Source organism: Haplochromis burtoni, unplaced genomic scaffold (genome assembly GCF_018398535.1).
Source record: "Haplochromis burtoni strain Fernald_Lab_line unplaced genomic scaffold, NCSU_Asbu1 Contig_73, whole genome shotgun sequence".
In the NCBI taxonomy this organism is placed as follows: domain Eukaryota; kingdom Metazoa; phylum Chordata; class Actinopteri; order Cichliformes; family Cichlidae; genus Haplochromis; species Haplochromis burtoni.
The window spans coordinates 1,041,889-1,063,118 of record NW_024582434.1 but is presented as its reverse complement, the minus strand read 5'-3'; the positions used below and the strand labels follow the sequence as shown (position 1 = coordinate 1,063,118).

The following is a 21,230-nucleotide window of genomic DNA, read 5'->3' as shown; positions in this document are numbered from 1 at the left end:
TTCTGATAATGTGCCCAAAGCCTGGAATAAGAAGTTATTTAATAGATTTAATTATGTGGTTAAAATGAACTCGTCTCATAAAGCTGCAAAATTGAAAAGTTAACACATAATAAAACACATAATAAACACATAATGAAAAATTAACAATAATTACAATCTTTTCTTACATAAAAGAAGAAATATCAAATTAAAATAAAAATGTTACAAAATAAAAAAAGTGTGTTTACTGAAGTAAAAGAGTATTATTAGTAAAGTTTAGTTCAAAATACTGACTAATGAGGCTCTCTGTGTGTTGCATCATTACTAATAGAGTAAGTTTAATGATCCAAATGCAATTACAGACTTATTTTAAATTCATTGACTGCCATATACTGACTAATCTGTTAGCATATGGCTCATCTTTTTCCCCTTCTGCACCTCACGTTTACATATCTTATATAAATCCTACATTTAAGATGTTTCAGCCTGCCCACAGACCACTGTCTCTGAAAGCTACTTCACAACCCACCCTATCAATTTCATGTCTGTTTTGTCTCAGTTCTTACTTAGTTCAATTTTATCTAATGTTCTCATGATAGTAGTAACAGCAAATCAAATCTAAAAAATAAATGTAGTAAAAAGCATCATGCGATTTCTCACCGTAATTGGAATTATGGCTGGAATTTGTATAAAAAAACGAACACAAACTTAAATTACTTTAGAATGATCCATTTTGTACTTTTCACCTTTTGCTTTTTGTATTTTTTTTAACATTTTTTTCTGTTTGTTGTAAATAAACATATTTTTTCATGATTTCCAGGTTATTGCTAGAGACGATGACCAAGGTGCAAATGGTCAGCTAAGCTACATGCTCAGCGGCGGGAACGATGAAGGCGCGTTCACCCTGTCCTCCAGCGGTCAGCTGAGCCTGACCGAGACGCTTGACCGGGAAGTGCAAGAGAAATACATCCTTCTGATCACAGCCACCGACTCAGGTATGACTGCATTAAAGGTTTCGAGCTGCGAAGGCAGCCGATAGCATCTTGAAATGTTTGGCGCTTTTTAAGCAAAAGATTATTTTATGCAGGCTCAGCCGCCTTATGTTTCAGTATTCCAGAATCAATTGTTTACATCTGAACTCATTCCACGTGTAACGTGTTCAAGTTATCATCCATGATCTGGTTTATCTAGTGAGCTCTAAGTATTGCATATGTCCCTATATGGACATTGTTGAATTTAAGCAAAGCACAGGCAATATTTTGTAATCAGCCTGCAAAACACAGCTGAAAAAGAATATTGTCATGAAGTAACAGCAATGTCAACAAACAGCATTTTGATTTCATAGTCTGCTCCGAGGTCTTTTTGTGTGGCACAATAACCCAAACAATCTGGAGTTTTTAGCTTGCAAACTAGTGGGTGTTTTTTTTTTTTTTTGACCTAATCCACAGAAGTCTTTTCAGCGGGTTCAATTGAATAGCATCCTCTGTTTATTTGGATACCGCGGTAGAGCTTGTTATAGCCAGATAAAAGGTTAACTTGTTATTGCATAGAGGCCAGTTAATGTGCAGTTAAAGGAGTACATGCATATCCCCGTTGCAGCCAAATCACATGGTATCCCAGTTAAATATATGTTTCCCTGAGCTCCTCTGGTGCGGCCGTCATGGTCTCAGGGTGGTTCCGTTTCATTCCTGGATTGACCATGTGACCGTTCATAATGCTGTGTATTTTTGACTTTATGCAGAGACTTTGGTGAGAATTGGCTCGGTGTTGCCTGGAGTATCTTGTTTTGAAAAACACTTAAGCGGTATATTCATTACCTCATCATTTAATCATTGGAATATTAGAATATTTATTATAAAATTGTCTATAAATCAAGTAAAATCAAGTCCCTGCTCAAACATCTTTTTTTGTTTGTTTGTTTTTTTTTTGTTTTGTCAAAGTAAGCTGTTGTGAGATCTGTGCCACATGGAGAAAGTTGCTTAACAAAGCGAACATGCTAATTAAGATTTGATCTCATTTGTACCCTTCACGCTGCGTCCATATTTAAAACCCTGACAACAATTCCAAAATATTTTGACAGGACATCTCAGTACAATGCCAAGGCAGAAAGAGGGATTTGGGGTAGAATATCTAAATATCAAAAACACCATAATCATAGTACAGTCCAAATTACCCAGCAGCATTTTCTCACATTTTTGAGGCCTCAGTCAGTGGAGGGAAATGTTTCTCCCAGGCGCTATCTGTCAGGAAATGTTTGAAGGTGGATGGGGCAGACATGTCTCCAAGTCTGCCATCTAACGTGACCCATTTGCAACCGCACGCATTCATCTTTACATGTTAAAGCCCGCTTTTGTCTGTCGTAACATAAAGAACATAGAGAAAAATGAATCCAGAGGATTTCTTATGCAAAGGCGTCCTATTCTTTCAGAAAACGTCTCGACTGTCTGTTTGCTGAAAAACTGGTGTCATGGTTGTTATGTAAAATCCAAGGGAAAATCTCCCTGCAGCCATTGTGCCCTAAAAACTTGATTATGACTAAGAGAAACTGCTACATCCCAAACTTCTTCTTTCTTTCTAACTCAGCTTTTTTCTTTATACATTCTATAGATCCTAGTCTTTTTCCACACTTATTTCTAGAGCTGTGTCCCTGTGCATTTTTGCTTTAGTGGTCCCTTTTCATGTGAACTCGTTAAGAGAACTCCTGTATTCTCCCTCTGTTGTGCTAACGGCGAAATCTGTCATGAAATGGTTGGAAACAAAGGCGCCCACTGGGTGCTTCTCATAATGTGTTCTGGCTCGTGAGAAGAACACAATTTGGTAAACTTCTGCAATTATTTGAAAGTCTGTGCTCAGCCCCCACAACTTGTGGCATCCATACAAGCTGCGTAAAGGTGTTTTACAAGGCATCATGTAGAGAGGAAATCTGACACAGAATATTTCTTCTCCTTTTTTTAAGTCTCCCTTCCTTGTTTATGGGAATTTGTTTTGTTTCTGCATTTTTGAGTTTACTAGTTGTGCAGATACATGAAGATATTTGGGGTTTGGAGTACGCAGACCCGGACTGTTGTTTTTACTCAGCCAACATCTGGGATCAGCTGCAGGCAAGTCAGATTTTCAAGCCACTGCTTAGTAATGTACAAGTTTTGCCTGCTCGGAAGAATGCACAACAGTGAGATCTCCCACAGAGTCGCAAATGCTTTTGCAAAACAATGTTGCTGTTATGGCTTTAAGTAGGCATCTGTGGTTGTGGAGAACATATTTTCATGCACACGGCAGTTTGTCGGGTTTGAGGTGATCTGATCAGCTTTAAAGTTAACCCTAATGCTTTTGATTAATATAATCTATTTTCTTATATTGTTTTTCCTGAATCCATGAATTTTTGAGACAGTAATATAGCCAGAAGCTTCTTTTTTCATACAGGAGTTTCTTGCTGTCTGCCTTGCTTTGTTAATCTCTTGGATCTTTTTAAAAGTAGGTATTCCCACTTGAACTTCCTCTTTTTCAATGTTTTTGGAAACCCTTTCAACTAATAAAAGTTATAAAAACTGACCTAATTTGATTTACATTAGCGATTAACTGATTTGTTGCGTACTTATGCTTGTGTCTGCAGATTAGTAGACACGCAATGATTATTTGTTCATACATATGTTTTTTTGTGCATTTGTGTGTTGCCTTCGAGTTTGTGCAAGTCTGCGTGTGGTGGTGAGAGCATCCTCGGGGCGCATTGACATGCAGAGCGTTTGACCACATTTATTAAAGAGAAGGCACAGTAAATCCCTTGGCCCATGCCTATTATGGCGGATACGAGCGCATAGAAATCCCATGTCTTTCACATCCCTTCCAGCACATCGCTCCATAGTGCCGCGCTGTTTGTATATGGTCTTTTGGCTGGTGGGTGAGGGGAGAGTTTTGGGGGGCTAAACGACCGCTTAGCAGATAAAGAATTTTAATGACCATGCCTATTTAAAAGCAGAATCCTTTATGCTCTTAAATGGCTCCCATGAATCTGGCGTGTAAACCCTTCCGTATTCTTGAGTTTTCTTTCCCCTGGACTTGTTTGGTTGAATAATGATCTGTCAATCTCCAGCCTGTCGTCAGGTTTTGAGCAAAAAACAACAGAGAAAATTTAATGCCAGCATATATCCATCAGTCTTTGTCATATTAGGCAAACATGGACGGAGCAAACAAAGTCCTGCGCGTACGCTGATAACGTGGCGTTAAAACGTGGCCGAGACATCGCTAGATCACTGTCCAACACTTGCCATAAAAAATCTTTAATAGGGTCCATTTCTGATGGTTTCACCCAGTCTGCAGTCTAGTGGCAACAAAGGACTTGGCCAAATAAAATATCAGGTTCCTCAAATGAACTTTAACAGAGCAGTAACATTCTGGATCAGCTCTTAAAAAACTCTGCAGTAACAATGTGGTCTTGCAGAGTTTTTTCCTATCGCCTGTTTTCTCTTTTCCACTCTCTGGTACACACTAACATTTGCAGGATCTGAATGTTTGTGTAAATAGCTTTGGTAAGTTGTGGAGGAGGGAGAAGGCGTGTATTAAAAAGGTGGTGTGGGCTGAATGATTGGTGCTTCGGCCTGGCAAGATCCACTTTTTAATGATGTTTATTCACCGAGGAGCCTGGCTACCACATCACTTTCTCACAAAAATAAACCCATCAGAACTATATGTGGCCATTGCTAAAGCACTTTTTTTTTTGCTTACTGAAAATCTGTGTAATATGTATGTGAATATAAGTGCATGCTTTCGCTCTTAAACACTTTTCCAAAGTCATATTTCAGCTTTATGTGGCCCATGTATGAACATTATAGAGTTGTGTTATGAGCAAGTTATTCTGGCAGTATAAGTTTTCCACCTCTCACACTATGTTATGATCTGCTGGTATTGCTGTGTCACCATAAAATGGAAAGCAGTCACTGAATGGTGCACAGACCCAGTGCTAGATTGGGATTTCCAAATATTCTTCAACACAGCAAATAAAAGCACCACAGTAATAAAAACACAAAAGGCAAATCACTTCATTAAATTTCACCACGGGCCCTAAACTATGAAAAAAAGCTCAGCTCTGTGTCTGTCGATAGGGTTTTTTTTTTTTTTTTTTTGCATGCTTGCAAACCGCCAACCCGTATCTGTAACATATGTGGAAGAAATTATGCAAAAGCATTCAGACGCAGCACTCCATAAATAACCAGGGAGCTGTATAAGATTCTAGGTTTAATTTGATGGATGCCACTGACATTGCCATATTATTAGGAATATTCTAGCTCCCTTTATGCTGGGTAGCAGCTTTGAGTGTTCTGCTGAGATATCCCTTTCACTCTGTTGCTTGTTAACTGTGAGAAAACCTCTGTTTACTCTGTTATGTTTGGCAAACTGTGCAGTGGGACAGCTTGCACCCTGCTCTCGGCTCCACGAGGTCTTTCATGGGTGCCGGACAGGGTTGCATTAAAAGAAGCTTTGTCGCAAAGCAACAGGTTCTCAGAGGCAGAAAAATGTCAATTTTGGCTTGTTGGCAGCCAATTCTCACCCCCCCTGAGTAATGATGTGTTTTATTTACGCTGTCCCTTAAGAGCACAATCTAGCCGCAGTCCATAAACCGTAATTAACCGTTTAGCCTTAAGCTTCAGGCTACAGATGGGCTGTCTCATAAATTTACACATTCATTCGTCTTCCCAAAGTCAACCTGTCCTCAACTTCCCACTTTAATGAACCTGGCTGTTTGGACATCCCAGCTTTGTCCTTCCTCATTTCTTTTTTCGATAAAACATCAGGCAGTCATATATTAAAGGAAGAGATTATCTCTTGTGCCAGCACAGACACTCAAACCTTCTTCTTAGCACGGCTTAAGCTGAGCAACTCGGGGTGACTCGCAGCTTTTCCCAGGAGGTGAGCGCTGCTGTCTCCTTCAAAACCCCCCGTGAGGCTCTCACAGCGCCGTGCACCCTCATAGCAGCTGCGGCGGTCAGAAAACACGTAGCTTAATCATCATTAACACGTGTATTTGTACCCCCTCTAGTTCAGAAAGTATGGCCACAGCACCTTCTTAAAGGTTAATGTGATTTGTCCAGCGGTAATGTACACTAATAAGGTGCTTAGACCCTGCCATATGTTTTTGCTAGACAATGCTTTCTGACTTGAGAGGCTTATGGGGAAACCTCTCTGTGGATCTCTTCGATGGTGGAGGCTACAACAGATGGTCAGTTGGTCTACTTTAGTCAGAAAGCTTGTTATTTTGGACACTCCTTCCTTGGGGTTATTCTAGGCTTTTCCAGTTTCCCCCAGTTGTGATTCGAACTGAAAGAAAGCTCTTAGATGTGATCTCAGATGCAGCAGTGAAATATTAGTGGGAAGGTTTAAGTGTCAGTCCCATTGCCAGTTTAACAAACACTTTAAGTTCTTTTAGGGTTATTGTGAAATATCAAACAGAGGACTCTGTTTTAGTTGTCACTGATCCAGCTGTGTCATTCCTAGATCTGAAGGGGATGCGCTGCATTTAATTAAATGGTAATGGTGCATCTAGATTCAATTAAAGCAAGGAGGAATCGGCTCGAGCACTTTGAGCGCCCCTTTGTGTGCACTGACGCCTGTGTCTTTTTCCTTTATCCTGTAGTGCAGCGGTCCCCAACCCCCGGGCCTCGGACCGGTCCGTGAGTCGTTTGGTACCGGGCCACGAGAGTTGAGGTTCAGGTGTGAAATGTTTGGTTTTCAGGGTTTTTATCGGTTTTCAGCGTTATTTTGTTATCGTTTTTATCGTTTACTCTGTTTTCCTGGGTCTTTTCACGTGTGTTATGAATAAATCTTCTTTTTTTCAGTACCGGTACTAGTTTTATTTTGTTGTATTTATCCGCGACACCTTAAAGGCCGGTCCATGAAAATATTGTCGGGGATAAACCGGTCCGTGGCGCAAAAAAGGTTGGGGACCGCTGCTGTAGTGTAATGGCTGCTCACGGATAAAAACCTTTTATCTGAACACCATCGGTCTGATGTTTTGCATTGGAGAAAACCCTTGAACAGAAGGCAGAGTTATCACATCAGAACTTAGTGGCTCTGGTACAAAAACACCTCATGGAAACATGGTGCCAGAGAGTTCACTATTTTCTTTACTGATTGAGGCAGCACACTCCTCTCGGCTCAAACCTCGATTCCTTCTGTGCAACAATAAATAATACTAGTGGCAGTAGCTTTGAAAGCAATTTTCTTTGACATTTGAATGAGACTTTAATGAGACAGTGCGTAATAATGCGAGGTTTTACTCACCAGAAGTGTAGTGTCGGGGGGGGGGAGATACAGGAGAGGTGGAGGAAGATCTCAGCCTGGGCGTCTATTGTCTTATGTAGTCTGGAAGATGAGTGGCGGGGGGGGGGGGGGCAGGTTTGCTTTCCTAAATGACTTGAGATTAACCCCTGAAATAGGATTACGTTCATGGCACAAACATCGGCAAGAGGTAAGGTAGTGCCTTGATTACCTTATCTGTCTTATGGCTCTTAAGGCATACTGGTGCTATGAATGCAAACAAAACTGATCACGCTTTCCTAATATCAACTTGAATATGCTAAATATGCTGGTACATATGTTGTTGAATATTGTCTTGAATAGTTTTTGTTTCATGGAGGCTAATAGCATTAGATTACCTTTACAATGTCTTTAATGTCTGTGGTTAATGCAGCCCTATAAAAGTTTAAAATTTACCTTAAGAACTACTGCTCACATAAAAGAAAGGGTCTGGGGACAGGACTTGCCAATGGAAAAAATATTTGTCTAACCGCAGTGCATGGCTGCCACTGGTAGGCAGCTGACTTCCTGCTGCAAGTTTCCACCAGTTCTCTTTCCATGGTAAAATGATGTCATTTGTCGTCCAGCGGTGGGCCAAATTGTGCTCTGCCAGATCCAGGCAAATTTCCTCACCATATCCCTGCCGTGCACGAGGTGACACCCGCCTTGTCTGCAGTAATCTAAATCATTGACCCTGACACTCTTCCCTGTGCTTTGCCAGATTCCAGCGAAGACTGTTTGGAGGAGATGCTGGCATTTCTCAGCACTCTTGGAGAGCATTCCTCTCCTGTTGAGTCACTCCCTCCACAGAAAGAAGAACTGGACGGAGATTATTTTGTACGTTTAAAAAAAATGCTCTGGGATTGATTTCTTACTATTACAGGTACAGGATGCAGAGGAAATTTAAGAATCGGAAACAGATGATGACTTACTCGACTGCAGCGCTGACCCTGTTATTTAGTCTGCCGTCATATGAATCTCAACAATGTCTCACACCAGCCATAACTATTTGAAACAACTGTCATCTACATACATTTGCATACCTGCCAAGATATAGTGTTCCTTTACTAAATCTGTCATCCCACGCAATGTAACAAGATAGATCTGAACTATTTACACATCGAACAGGAGGCTTGGAGGGGGTAACAGCTGCCAGGGGGTTATGTGATATCAGTTAGCCCCATGAGGCCAAGAAGGCACGTTCAGAAACTGCATGGAGTTGCATGATGCTGTGAGAAGTGATACACCAAGAAAGATGTGAAAAATCCTCAATTTGAGCCCATGCCTATCATCTGCTGGGTCAACGCAGGTTCAGCTTTGGACAGAGGAGCGTTAGAGGGGGTGGGGTGTCTCTGTTCTGTGCTTGCTAAGGATTAGCTGGTGCAACAGTGCCCTGGGCCCCAGAGTCCTTGATGTGTTGGGTGACAGAGTCTTTGAAGGCCCCAACAGAGAAGGCTGACCGTTCACAGGCAGTAAACAGGTTGTGACATCACATCCTGTGCAAAAATGAAATGCCTAAAAGGAGGGTGGTGTGCTCCACATACACATAGATGCACACAGTCGGCGCTAGCGTTTTAGCTTGGCTGGCTTCCTCTCTTAGTGAGGGGAACAATGCTATTGAAATGCGACTGCTGCGCTCGGTCGGTATCAGTTAAGTTCAGAAAAATACTGCAGCGCGCTTGATATTCAAAAACAAATCATTCCTGCATTGACTCAAGTCTCTTGGTGTGAGCTAATGGATCTGGTAGACAAAGCCACTTAGCTCTCAGAGCCTCTTATCAGCCATCAGCAGCTCCAGCCTGTACAGAACATCTTTGATCAACAGCAGTCTTAGCGAGTTGCTGACTGTCAAACACACTTTACTTACCACCTGCGGCTCCTTGCTGGTTAATTTAAAGTGATACAGACGCCTTGCTGACTTGGATCGCTCCTCAATTAAGAGGATCACCTGAGGAGGAGCGAAAGCTGCTCTAATCTATTGCTATAACAACCTCCTGAATGATGATTCATGTCAAATGAAACTTGCTGAGACAAACGATACCTCGGGTCCAAGTATAGGCGGATTAGAAAGCTACAGTAAAGCATGATGTTAATTAAATAATCTTGCTGACACATGTTGTGGTTATTACATAATAAGTCTGCGATGAAGCTATATAGAGGGGATTGGTTTACATTTTATGCTCAGATTATGTTTCCGCCACTGTTAATTCTTTGTATTTGGCACCAAATTTGTGGTCAGATGTCCCGTGTAACTAGCTGCAGAGAATGTTGTTTATAAGCGGATTTTTCATAATCACAAATATTTGTAAAGGTGGAAATACAAAATTCAACATTGCCTATGTATGGGTATAAACACGGGAGTCAGTATAGCTAGAGCAGCAGAGGACTCTTCAGTGATTCGCTTTGGTAATGAGTCACTAAAGATTAGTGTTGTATGGTTTCTGGGTCTCTTTTGGGATGAAATGTGTTTACTGTCACCTCTTTTTGTGTCATTTATTTTGCTTCTGGAATTCAGCTCTGTTTATTCTGAATGCCAATGTTAGCCACTTCTGTTCTGACCAGAAAACCTGGGTGCATTACAAGCCTCAGGCCAAATGTCTGTTTATTATCATAAAGCCAGGCAGTGAAGTGATGTTACGGTAAACTATCACAAATCTCGTTTTTTGAGGAATCCCCAGCCCTCCTGAAAGAAGTGGCTGCGGTATCCAAGCCCCACAGTAATGTTCAAATTTGTTGATGTTCACAGGGAAAGATCTCTTTTGTGCTCTCTGCCCGCAAGGACCCAGAACTCAGTGTCAGCAATTCCCAGCTGTAGAGCCTGTGGAGGATTTTCTTTGTGCTCAAACACACAAACACACACACACTCTTAAGTAGTTTGAGCATAGTTTGCAGGGAGCTCCGATTTGCATGTAATACACAGGTCTCTAAATTATATTGCTTTTAATACTGATAAGGTAGTAGCAATTGATATTCAGTTTTATTTATATAGCAACAATTGCCTCAAGGCTCTTCATATTGTAAACTAAAAAACCCACAATAATACAGAGAAAACAGAGAAACCCCAGCAATCAGATGACACCCTGTGAGCAATCGCTTTGGTGACAGTGGGAAGGGAAAAGCTCCCTTTTAACAGGAATAAACCTCTGACACAACCTTTTAGTGGCGTATAAATATGACTGAAAAACATCATTGTGTCAACAGCACTCGTGTATAATCTCGGGAGACTGCAGCAGCAAAGATGTTTCATCTGACTTCCAAATGAGAAGAACTGGTGCAAAATATAACAGCATGTTGGCCTGATTTCCTCATATTTATAACTAATCCATGCTGGCTGCGCAATAAAGCCATAGAATCCCTCTAGCTTTCTTTCTGACCCTCCACCCCTCGGCACCCACTTTTCTCTGATTCTTTATTTAAGAGCATTAAGAGAGAATCTTGGTGGCCACCATCCAAATGTTTTTTATTATCTCTTATTAATCCAGGCCTCCACGGTACACAAGTTCAAGCATCTGATGTTTTGAGCAGCTGAGTACACAGGGACATGAGACACAAGATCGGGATCGTGTATGTTTTTATTTGGTTGTATTATAGTTGACATATTCACACAGATTCCTGAAGAGAGCTTCAGGAGGGAACAACTACATGTAAGAGGTGGGAAAAATAGCTCCTACGGCTTTCACATCTCAGCTTTTTTCAGTCCTCAGGTGCTCTCTGTCCTTGTATTATTCATACTGTAAACCATATGGAAATCATTAAGAACTCAAAATAGCATCAAGCTTTTAAGGATGTCTCCAGATCCCATATTGTGACTTTCAGTAACAAGCCTGAAAACTCGCGCTTATGTTTGGAATATAGATTAGCCAGTTCGCTGTGCCTTTTAGGGATGGATTATAAAGGGCAGCTCAAGCAAGGCAGATGCCTGAATGTCTTTTTTCTGTTCAGGTTTTTCTGCATTGCGGCTCGTTTTCATCTGCTATTGATTTAAATCCATCCCCCCGGGTCGCAGCAAACCGTGTTTCGTCACCTGCTCTGGGAAAAAAAAACGGTCGGATTTTTGCTGAAAATAGCACTTCTTCTCGCTCTAATATCTCGCACAGTGCCGCGCACCTTAAAATAGATACCTCTCTGTGGAGATTAAATCGGTGAGCGTCCAAGACCCCAGGAAGGACGCCTGAAAGATTTGGTTTCAGAGACATTGAGCCCTTTTGATGTGTTTTTCGCTGATGTGCGTTGATGTGACAGTACAACCCGTGGAAAGTGCATACCCACGACTAAAGACATTTTCTTGAATTAAATGCAGCAGGAACAGTGTGGTCGAGCCTTTGCAGGAATGTGAATTGCTTCAGTGTGGATCTTGCTGCAAATGACAAGTCGTGTACAATAAATCATGTGTCCAAAGTCAGAAGGGGACTTAATGGCACTCACGTGTCCCCACAAAAACAGAGTTTGTAATTCTGTCACTTGGAATAATCTCCATATTCGGTTTGCTGAAAGGTTAATGAGTTGTTTCTGTCCCAACAAGTGAGTCAGTTTCTCCTTCACTTCTCTTTAAGGTGATCACTCAAGGAGAAGTAAATTGCTACTGTCACTCATGTTACTTTTTTTCTTTCTTCCATCTCCAGGCACTCCATCACTGAGTGGGACAGGGACGGTAACGGTTATGGTGGATGACGTTAACGATAATGTCCCCGTTTTCACTTCTTCTATCTTTCACACCACCATCATGGAGGATGCCCCAACTGGGACAGATGTGCTTTTGGTCAACAGCTCTGATGCAGACGTGGGAGTTAATGGTGTTATAAGGTATTCTTTTTCATTTTCAGTTGTTTATTCCAACCAGACTCCAACTTATTGCAGTCAGTGGGACCCCTGGTATGCTGTAGATATTCTGATCATTCAAAGTGGGAAATGGCTCTTTTGAACAGGATTCATAAAATGAAACCACTCAAACATATTCAGATAGTTGAAGTTTGAAATTCCCTGAACTGACTTGGAAAATCCGAGTTTTCCCAAAGATCTTTTTCTAAAGAACATGAAATATCAAATAGAGTAAAATAAAAACATTAGTGTCCACACATCACTGAAGCCACTTCTTATAAGATGTCACTCTATATGGTCCCAGGAACTACTGAGTTCCACAGTCAGGCCAGCTTCAGTTTGATTTCATGCTCTGATTTTACACCCTGGTGTGAAAATACCCTTTTGGGGCCATACAGTAAAACTCTTTAACTCACTTCCAGCTCTGTAAAATTCCAGACCAATGTTGCAATGGATGATAGAAATTTAGTCACGGAGTGTAGCGTCATAGTCAAAACCCAAAGTCATTGTTTTGGGGTGCGATTTTCAAGCTTTTTCACACTCACAAGCCCCTCCAGGGGGAAGCTTGTAAGAGTTTCTGGCCAGTCTCTCTCAGGCCGGACACTGACTCAAGTCCAGCCCCCTCTCTTTCTTCGGCAGCCCCACTGAGTACACATTTGGGGGTACCGCAGCGTGCTCCAGTTTCCCAAAACATAGTAATGAGGATGTTAATTGTCTATGACAGAACGAGATGTACCCATCAGGGGTTCGGGGCCCAGAACTGGTTACAAATAGTTATTAGTTTTGATTTTCACAGCCCGTTAAATGTAAGTCCCGAGCTTGGACTTGTCTCTGGACTATGTTCTGACCACAAGCATCTGTGGACAGTTTACATTGTTTTCAATGTCCAAATAAGCTTTGCACCAGCACTGCATTCACACATTGTTCTGCAATTTGTCATCCCATCTCTGGAGGGGGATGCTTTTTCAAGAAACCTTTTCAAAATATGCACTGGTGTGTACATGTATGTGTCAGCTTACATTTATGTCTGGGTCCTGCTGGAGACTCGGGAGATACAGGGGGAAACCTGATATTTGTTTGAAAGCAAAAGATTTTAGCCCCCTGAGTGTTGACTTGATATTATGTATGTTTTGTTTGCTTTCTATACCATGTATTTTTATAACTATTAAAATTCTTGTCATTTTTGGATTACACAATAATAAATATAACAATGAAGAAGATAAATCAAATGCATGATTCTGGAGAATGCAGCCTAGACCCCACAGAGCATTAAAGCAAATGGACACTTTAGTTAAATATGTCACTGATTTGATGTGACCGCAGTGTAGTGTGGGGACCATCTCTGACCATGTTCCCCCCTCACTGTGCTAATGTGAACCTTGAAACAGTGCCCTCTATAGGCAACTTTGTCGCACTGAACAAGGTGCTTCAGTCAGTGCAGAGTAGCAGACTACATAACTACAGTCTATATATATGCAAGTATTTGATGTTAGAATCAGAATACTTTAATAATGCCCAGGAAATTATGTGTGGATGAATTCAAAATTGCTGTTTCAATAAAGAATAATAAAAGATATTCAATAACACCAAATGAATAATATTGATTTGTATTAAAGATGACTGCAAAAATTCCTGATACAGCATCATTATCATCATTAAAATTGGTATGCAGTCTTTGTTTTTGTTTTTCACTAAAACATGTCCTTCTGTGTTTATCCTACAGCTACAGCCTGACCGGAGGACACGGTCAGTTCTCCATCAACCCAGCTACAGGACAGATTATCACCAGCTCCCTGCTGGACCGAGAAGACAGGGCCAATTACCAGCTGCTGGTAGTGGCAACAGATGGAGGCCAGCCCGAGGGCTTGTCCAGCTCTGCTACTGTGTCCGTGACAGTGGCCGACATTAATGACAACCCCCCACGTTTTCACCACCACCCCTATGTCACCCACATCCCCGCATCTACTGCAGCAGGTGAGCACATGCATTAAAAGGTGCTAAATAAAAGTTGTGGTGTGCACCTTTTCGCTCTGTCATTGTACTGTGTTATTAGGCATAGCTTAATATTTTAACTATGTCAGAAAATGCTAAAATAAACTCTATTTTTTAATGTCTACATAAGTAATTAGTCTGCTAAATCACTGTGCCAAAGACTCATTCATTCACATTTATGTCTTCAGGGTCCTTGGTCTTTGCCGTTACTGTCACTGATGAGGACTCTGGTTCAAACGCCCAGCTACACTACTCCCTGATGGGCCGCAATGCTGAGAAATTCAAGATCGACCCAGTCAGAGGTGCCATCACTGCCAATGAGAGGCTAACTGGAAATTCAGAAGTTACACTTACAGTTCGAGTAAAAGACGGCGGAGCTAATCCCAAAACAGATACGACTACCGTGACTGTTCGCTTTGTTACTGGAGGAAACTTCCCTGTCATTAAGTTGAGGGAGCGTGCGTTCACATTCCCTGAAAGCCAGCCAAGCAACCACATTGTTACAACTGTGACCGGGTCTTCTATGAGAGGCGGGCCGCTGTCATATTACATTGCCAGTGGGAACCTGGATAATGCTTTTCATATCGACCAGCTGTCAGGCAAGTTGTCTATCAGACATCCACTGGATTATGAAAACATACAGAAGTATGTCCTCTGGATTGAGGCCAGAGATCAGGGCTTCCCACCTTACTCCTCTTATGAGAAATTGGAAATAGCTGTGCTGGATGTGAATGACAATCACCCTGTATTTGATAAGGATCCCTTCCATGCTGAGATACTGGAGAATCTTCCACCCAAAGGGGTGCTTATGGTCTCTGCCGTTGATCTGGACAGTGGGCCAAATGGACAGCTGGAATATGCCATCATTGAGGGCAACAAAGAGAACAGTTTCAGCATCAATCGAGCCACCGGTGAAATACGAACCACCAGGCCACTGGACCGGGAGAAGGTGGCTCTGTACACTTTGAAAGTCAAAGCCACTGACCGCGGTTTGCCACCCAAAAACACAATAGTCAAAGTACTAATCAACGTACTGGATGTGAATGACAATGCCCCCAGGTTTTCCAAGATCTTCAGTGCTACAGTGGCTGAAAATGCCCCTGTGGGTTACACTGTCACCAGAGTCACCACCACTGACGAGGATGCCGGTTCAAATGCCATTAGCCGATATTCAATTACAGATACCAGCCTTCCATTCAATATTAATCCAAACACAGGAGACATAACAATTAGCAGGCCACTCAATAGAGAAGACACTAATCACTACATTGTCAAAGTGTCTGCCCATGACAGCGGCTGGACAGTAAGCACAGATGTCACCGTATTCATAACTGATATTAATGATAATGCCCCCAGATTTAGTCGACCGTCTTACTATCTGGACTATCCTGAGCTCACAGAGGTGGGCTCTCTGGTCACACGGGTGTCCGCCACTGATCCCGACGAGGATTTCAATGGCAAAATTTTCTATTTCATCCGATCCCAGTCAGAGTATTTTAGAATTAATGCCAGCACTGGAGAGATATTTGTAAAGCAGCAGTTAAAATATCAGAACTCAACAGGTGCTAGCAGTATAAATATAAACCGCCACAGCTTCATTGTGACAGCCTCGGACCGAGCACTCAAGCCTTTGATGAGTGAGACAACAGTTATTGTGAACATTGTAGACAGCAATGATAATCCCCCTGAGTTTAATTCCCCCAGCTACTTTACACCTGTCACTAAAAGTGTAAAAGTTGGCACCCGACTGGTCAGGGTTGTAGCTCAGGACAAGAAAGATTTTGGCCTTAATTCCGAGGTAGAGTACCTAATGACAGGTGGAAATAGCTCTAGTAAATTCAAACTAGATAAAACAAGTGGATGGATTACTGTTGCCTCTTCGCTAACATCAGATATGAATAAAATTTTCCAGATTAAAATCACTGCAAGCGACAAAGGAAATCCTCCGTTGTCTGCACAGACGACAGTGAGTATAGCAGTTACGGAGGAAAACCACCACACACCCGAGTTCTCGCAAAGCCAAATCTCAGCTACTGTACCTGAAAGCCTTGCTGTGGGAACAGCAATAAGGACCCTGTCTGCAAGAGACAAAGACAAAGAGATGAATGGCCTTATCACGTACAATATTACTTCAGGCAACGACAAGGGTCTGTTTGCACTTAACAGTAGAACTGGAGTGTTATCCTTAGCTCACCCTCTGGACTTTGAAGAAAAGCAACAGCACGAGCTTAGGGTTTCAGCCACTGATGGTGGTTGGATTGCAAAAACAAGCTACGTCTCAGTCACAGTACACGTGACTGATGTGAACGACAACCCTCCTGTGTTTGATCCTGATGAGTACTTCCCCATTGTGCAGGAGAACGTTCCCAGTGGCACCACCGTGATCAAACTGAATGGTACAGACCTTGATTCGGGAGCTAACGCGGTCATGGCTTATGTGATTCAATCGTCAGACAGTGACCTCTTTGTTATTGACCCGAACACGGGCATCATCACCACCCAGGGCTTCTTGGATTATGAGGCTAAGCAGGTCTACCATTTAACAGTCAAGGCCTTCAATGTCCCAGACGAAGAGCGCTGCAGCTTCGCCAACGTCAACATTCAGCTAAAGGGAGCCAACGAATACGTGCCGCGCTTTGTCTCCAAACAGTACTACTTTGAAATCTCAGAAGCTGCTCCAAAAGGAACAGTGGTAGGGGAAGTATTTGCCAGTGATCGAGACCAAGGAGAAGATGGAGTAGTTTACTACCTCATTTTTGGTAGGAGCAGAAAGAAGGGCTTTGGCATCAACAAGAGGACGGGCCAGATTTATGTCACAGGTACTCTGGATCGTGAGAAAGAGGAGAAGGTTTCACTGAAAGTGTTAGCCAAGAACGCAGGAAGCATCCGTGGGGCAGATATTGATGAGGTGTTTGTGAATATCACTATTCTTGATGCAAACGATCCGCCTGTTTTTACTAATGAACTTTATGATGTCCAGGTCAGTGAAGGTCTCTCACCCGGTGGTCTGGTGACTTTTGTGAGTGCTGAAGACTCGGACTCTGTCCCAAGCTGGAGCAGATTTTCCTACTCCATAGCTCCTGAGTCTGATAAAAATATTTTTACAATCAACGCAAAAACTGGCCAAGTGTCTGTGGCTGCAGAGCTAGACAGAGAGACAATTCCTGTGTATAATCTGACGATTCTCGCTGTGGATACTGGCACACCTCCCGCAACCGGAAGCACCACGGTGATTGTGAATCTTGAAGATATCAATGATAACGGCCCGACTTTAACTAAAACCTACGCTGAGGTCATGGAGAACCAGAGAGCTGGCACTGCAGTCACAACACTGACAGCCTCTGACCCAGATCTACCACCCAACCAAGGCCCCTTTCTATATAGCCTCCTCAATTCTGGCTCTGCCAAAAGCTACTTCAGTCTCAGTCCAGCTGGAGTCTTAACCACAAGTCGGGAGATTGACAGAGAGCAGATTAGTGATTTCTACCTCTCTGTTGTGATCAAGGATTCTGGCGTGCCGCAAATGTCCTCCACGGGAACAGTTCACGTGAAAATAAATGATCAGAATGACAACCCTTCAGAGCCCAGGTCCATGGAAATCTTGGTCCACTACTTTGGAAACATGTTTCCTGGTGGTTCTTTGGGAGACGTTAGACCCCAAGACCCGGATATTCAGGACAGGTTCCACTGTTCCCTTATACCTCCATCTTCAGGTCTGTTTAGTATCCCAACTGGAACGTGCAACCTCAACTCTAAAGCTCGCTCAACAGATGGAACGTTTGACCTAACCATCCGCAGCAGCGACGGTGTCCACGGTTCAGTTAGTAACACAGCCAAAGTCCTCTTCGTGGGCTTCAACAATGCTACAGTGGATAACAGCATACTCATCCGACTCCACTCTGACGGAGTCAAAAGCTTCCTCACCAACCACTACCTCAGCTTCCTACGCATTGCCAACTCTCAGCTAGCAGGACTAGGCACAGGGGTGCTGATTTATGGAGCGTTTGAGCTCAACAATCAGACTTTCGTGATGGCAGCTGTGAAACGTGGCCACGGACAATATGTCAACCCGAGTGGCGTGGCCACATTCTTCCAGAGTATCAAAGACATTTTATATAGACAGAGCGGGGTGCAAATAGATGCGGTGGACCATGATCCTTGCACACGCAACCCGTGCCAGAATGGAGGCAGCTGCAAGAGGCGTCTCAGTGTCGGGCCTGATATTAAGACAGAAGAAAGCGTCCCAGTGATCCTTGTTTCCAACCACCCCCTGCAGCCCTACGCCTGCAGCTGCAGGCCAGGATACACAGGAGCTCTGTGTGAGACGGACATCGATGAGTGCCAGCCATCGCCCTGCCACAATGGCGGCACCTGCCATAATCTGGTGGGGGATTTCTCCTGCACCTGTCCAGAAGGTTTCACCGGCAAGGCCTGTGAGAGGGATGTCAATGAATGCCTTTCCAATCCCTGCAAGAACGGGGCGCTGTGCCAGAATTTCCCAGGCGGTTTCAACTGTCTCTGTAAATCCGGCTTTGCAGGTACTACACACGCAGGAGTCACATTTTATGTCTGAACTTAAAGCCACTCGTGTTAGGCTTGGAAAAAAGCACATGGGGACACGCACACATGCGCGCATTAAAACTCCCACAATACTGGAGTCACACAGATGACTTTAGGTCCAATGAAAATATTTGCTTCTGAATGTTTCCAGGAGGTGTTGTAGCCATAGCATACAAGCATCACTGCCAAAAACAGTTTGATTTTTGGATTGCTGTTTGGGGGGCGGGGGGTATCAGCTGTGATGCATATCAGCCCGCCATGTTTGCTTTAATAAAGAGGATGATGCGAAGCTGACCGTAGTCAGGACTTGAGTCTAGGCTCCACACGCAGTTCACCACTATCGCATTTCATTGTGTGTGTTCATGTGCATGCAACTCTGGCCACACACAGATACATTTCTGATCCAACTGTATACACAGGGATTTCTTAATCAAGGATTTCTCATTTGGCAGGGGTTTGAGCTGCATGACAAATGAGCAGCTTTATAACAGATCCAATCAGGCCTTTTAATTTGGAAATGTAATGAATATGCTTCATTATTACCCTTGATAAAAAGGGAGTGGATTTTAAGTGGAATTACATTCAAGGTCATTTGGACCTGTATGTTGTTCAGCCTCTGACTGTAGCATCTGAAAGGCATTTTCAAAGTGGGCTGTAGCAGGCAATTTGCCTCAAGTCAAGTCATTACTGTCCTTTTTTATTATGATGATAAAAAATGAGCACAATTCTTTAGGTTTCATCAAGATAAATGACCCTCCTGCAGAAAGGCACCTATTGACTTACAGTAGTTTGCATGCCCTCCTGGTGAACTCTCAACTTCCTGTTTCCACAACTGGTGTTTGGCAGCAGAATCTGTCTCCATTAAGCAACTTGTCTCAAGATTTACAGCATAAAATGCATTTTCAAAAGTTCATTGTCAACCTTTTTCTATTTAACCACTCATGAACCGTTTGTTCTCTCAGAGCCAGTGTATTATTTGTATTATCAGTGTCGCATTCCTTATCGTGATGTTTAAACTTCATTTATATGTTTTCTTGTATGTATGGTGGCCATTTGTGTACATTCCAACTATTTGCCTTTCTGCCCTGCAAAAAAAATCCCACACAAACAAAACAAAACCAAAACCAAAAAAAAACAGCCTCGTCCAAACATAATTTGCAATGAGTTTGAAAATCTGATTATTCCTAGTGAGAGGAATCTGCCAGTTGAATGAGATCATTTCGTTTTTTTCCTATAAAAGTTTCAAGATGTTGTTTTTGGTCAAATGATATCATCTTGGGCAAGCAATGCTATTTCCAAAATAGCTTTGTGAAACTGCACTGAAACAGGTGAACTTACAGTTTTCATTTTTATCGTATTGTTGTTTGAGCTTGAATGAGATTTAAAGGTGTAGTACGTAGTTAAATGGATCTTTTTTTGCAGTGGATTTCTCAGCTGTGAGGCGATGAAAGGCGTGCATGACTTGGCCTGTGGGGAAAGTGAACTGTGTTCCCTTTGGGGTTTTCCTGTGTTGTCTGCCACCCCATCCATTTTAATTTGTGTTGTTCTGTGAACCCAGGCAAAACGTGTGATTCCATCATCAATCACTGTGAGTGTAACCCGTGTTTTAATGGCGGGTCCTGTCAGAATCGAGTGGATGGATATTACTGTCATTGTTCATTTGGTAAGTAATAGTAGGAAACTTTCAGGGTATTACAGAGTCCTGCTAAATTGAAAAGCAAGATGGACAAATTCAGATGTGCACTCTCCCAGCAGCTATTTCATTCTTAACCTTTGATTTCTTAAACAAATGTGGAAACTGTCATTTCATTTTTTGTCTCCATTTTTCATGTGTTGTATTGCTGTCCTCAGTAGTAGTCTCCAGTTGATGCAAGAAAAAAAAAGTTTTCAACTTTTTGAAGAGTCTTTTGCAAGACTGTGATCGCACAGCTACGATATCTGCTTTGTTACTTCTATATACAAAGCAGATAATGCTGCTTGATAAAGATTCTGTTTTATCTGTAGATATTTTTATCACAGCAGCACTGTGAATCATTCATTGGCTTCCTCCATGATTCCACTTTCGGTCTGTTTTTTTCCTCAGGGGTTTTCGGCAAGCACTGCGAGTTGAACAGCTATGGCTTTGAGGAGCTCTCCTACATGGAGTTTCCGTCTCTGGATCCCAACAATAACTACATATATATCAAGTTTGCTACCCTGAAGAGCAACGCGCTGCTTTTATACAACCACGATAACCAGACCGGAGACAAGGCGGAGTTCCTGGCTTTGGAGATCTTCGAGGGACAGATGCGCTTCTCTTTTAACTTGGGAAGTGGAACTTATAAATTGATGACCATGATAAAAGTTTCGGATGGGCAGTTCCACACAGTCATTGCCAGGAGAGCTGGGATGGTAAGAATTCCTTTTTTTTTTACGATAGAAAATATCTCATACTCTAAATGTTTCTCATCATTCGCTCTTGCTTTAAGTGGCATATTAGTTTTTATGGGTCTAGCAGCAAAAACATTTAGGAAAATCAGAAAATGCTGCATAGTTGCAAAGGGACTGCACATTCAATAGCATTTATGTCCTGAGCTTTTATAGCTGAAGCTGAC

The 21,230-nt window shown here is 42.4% G+C and overlaps 1 protein-coding gene across 1 annotated transcript in view; it reads left to right on the top strand.

Annotated features, from left to right (window-relative positions):
* The window catches only part of LOC102305668 (protocadherin Fat 4), a 100,059-nt gene that overhangs the window by 62,217 nt on the left and 16,612 nt on the right, over positions 1-21,230 (top strand). Inside the window, 6 exon segments of the mRNA XM_014334137.2 lie at positions 800-974; positions 11,889-12,069; positions 13,808-14,058; positions 14,265-18,614; positions 20,195-20,299; positions 20,720-21,027. Coding sequence (XP_014189623.1) covers positions 800-974; positions 11,889-12,069; positions 13,808-14,058; positions 14,265-18,614; positions 20,195-20,299; positions 20,720-21,027 — 5,370 coding nt within the window.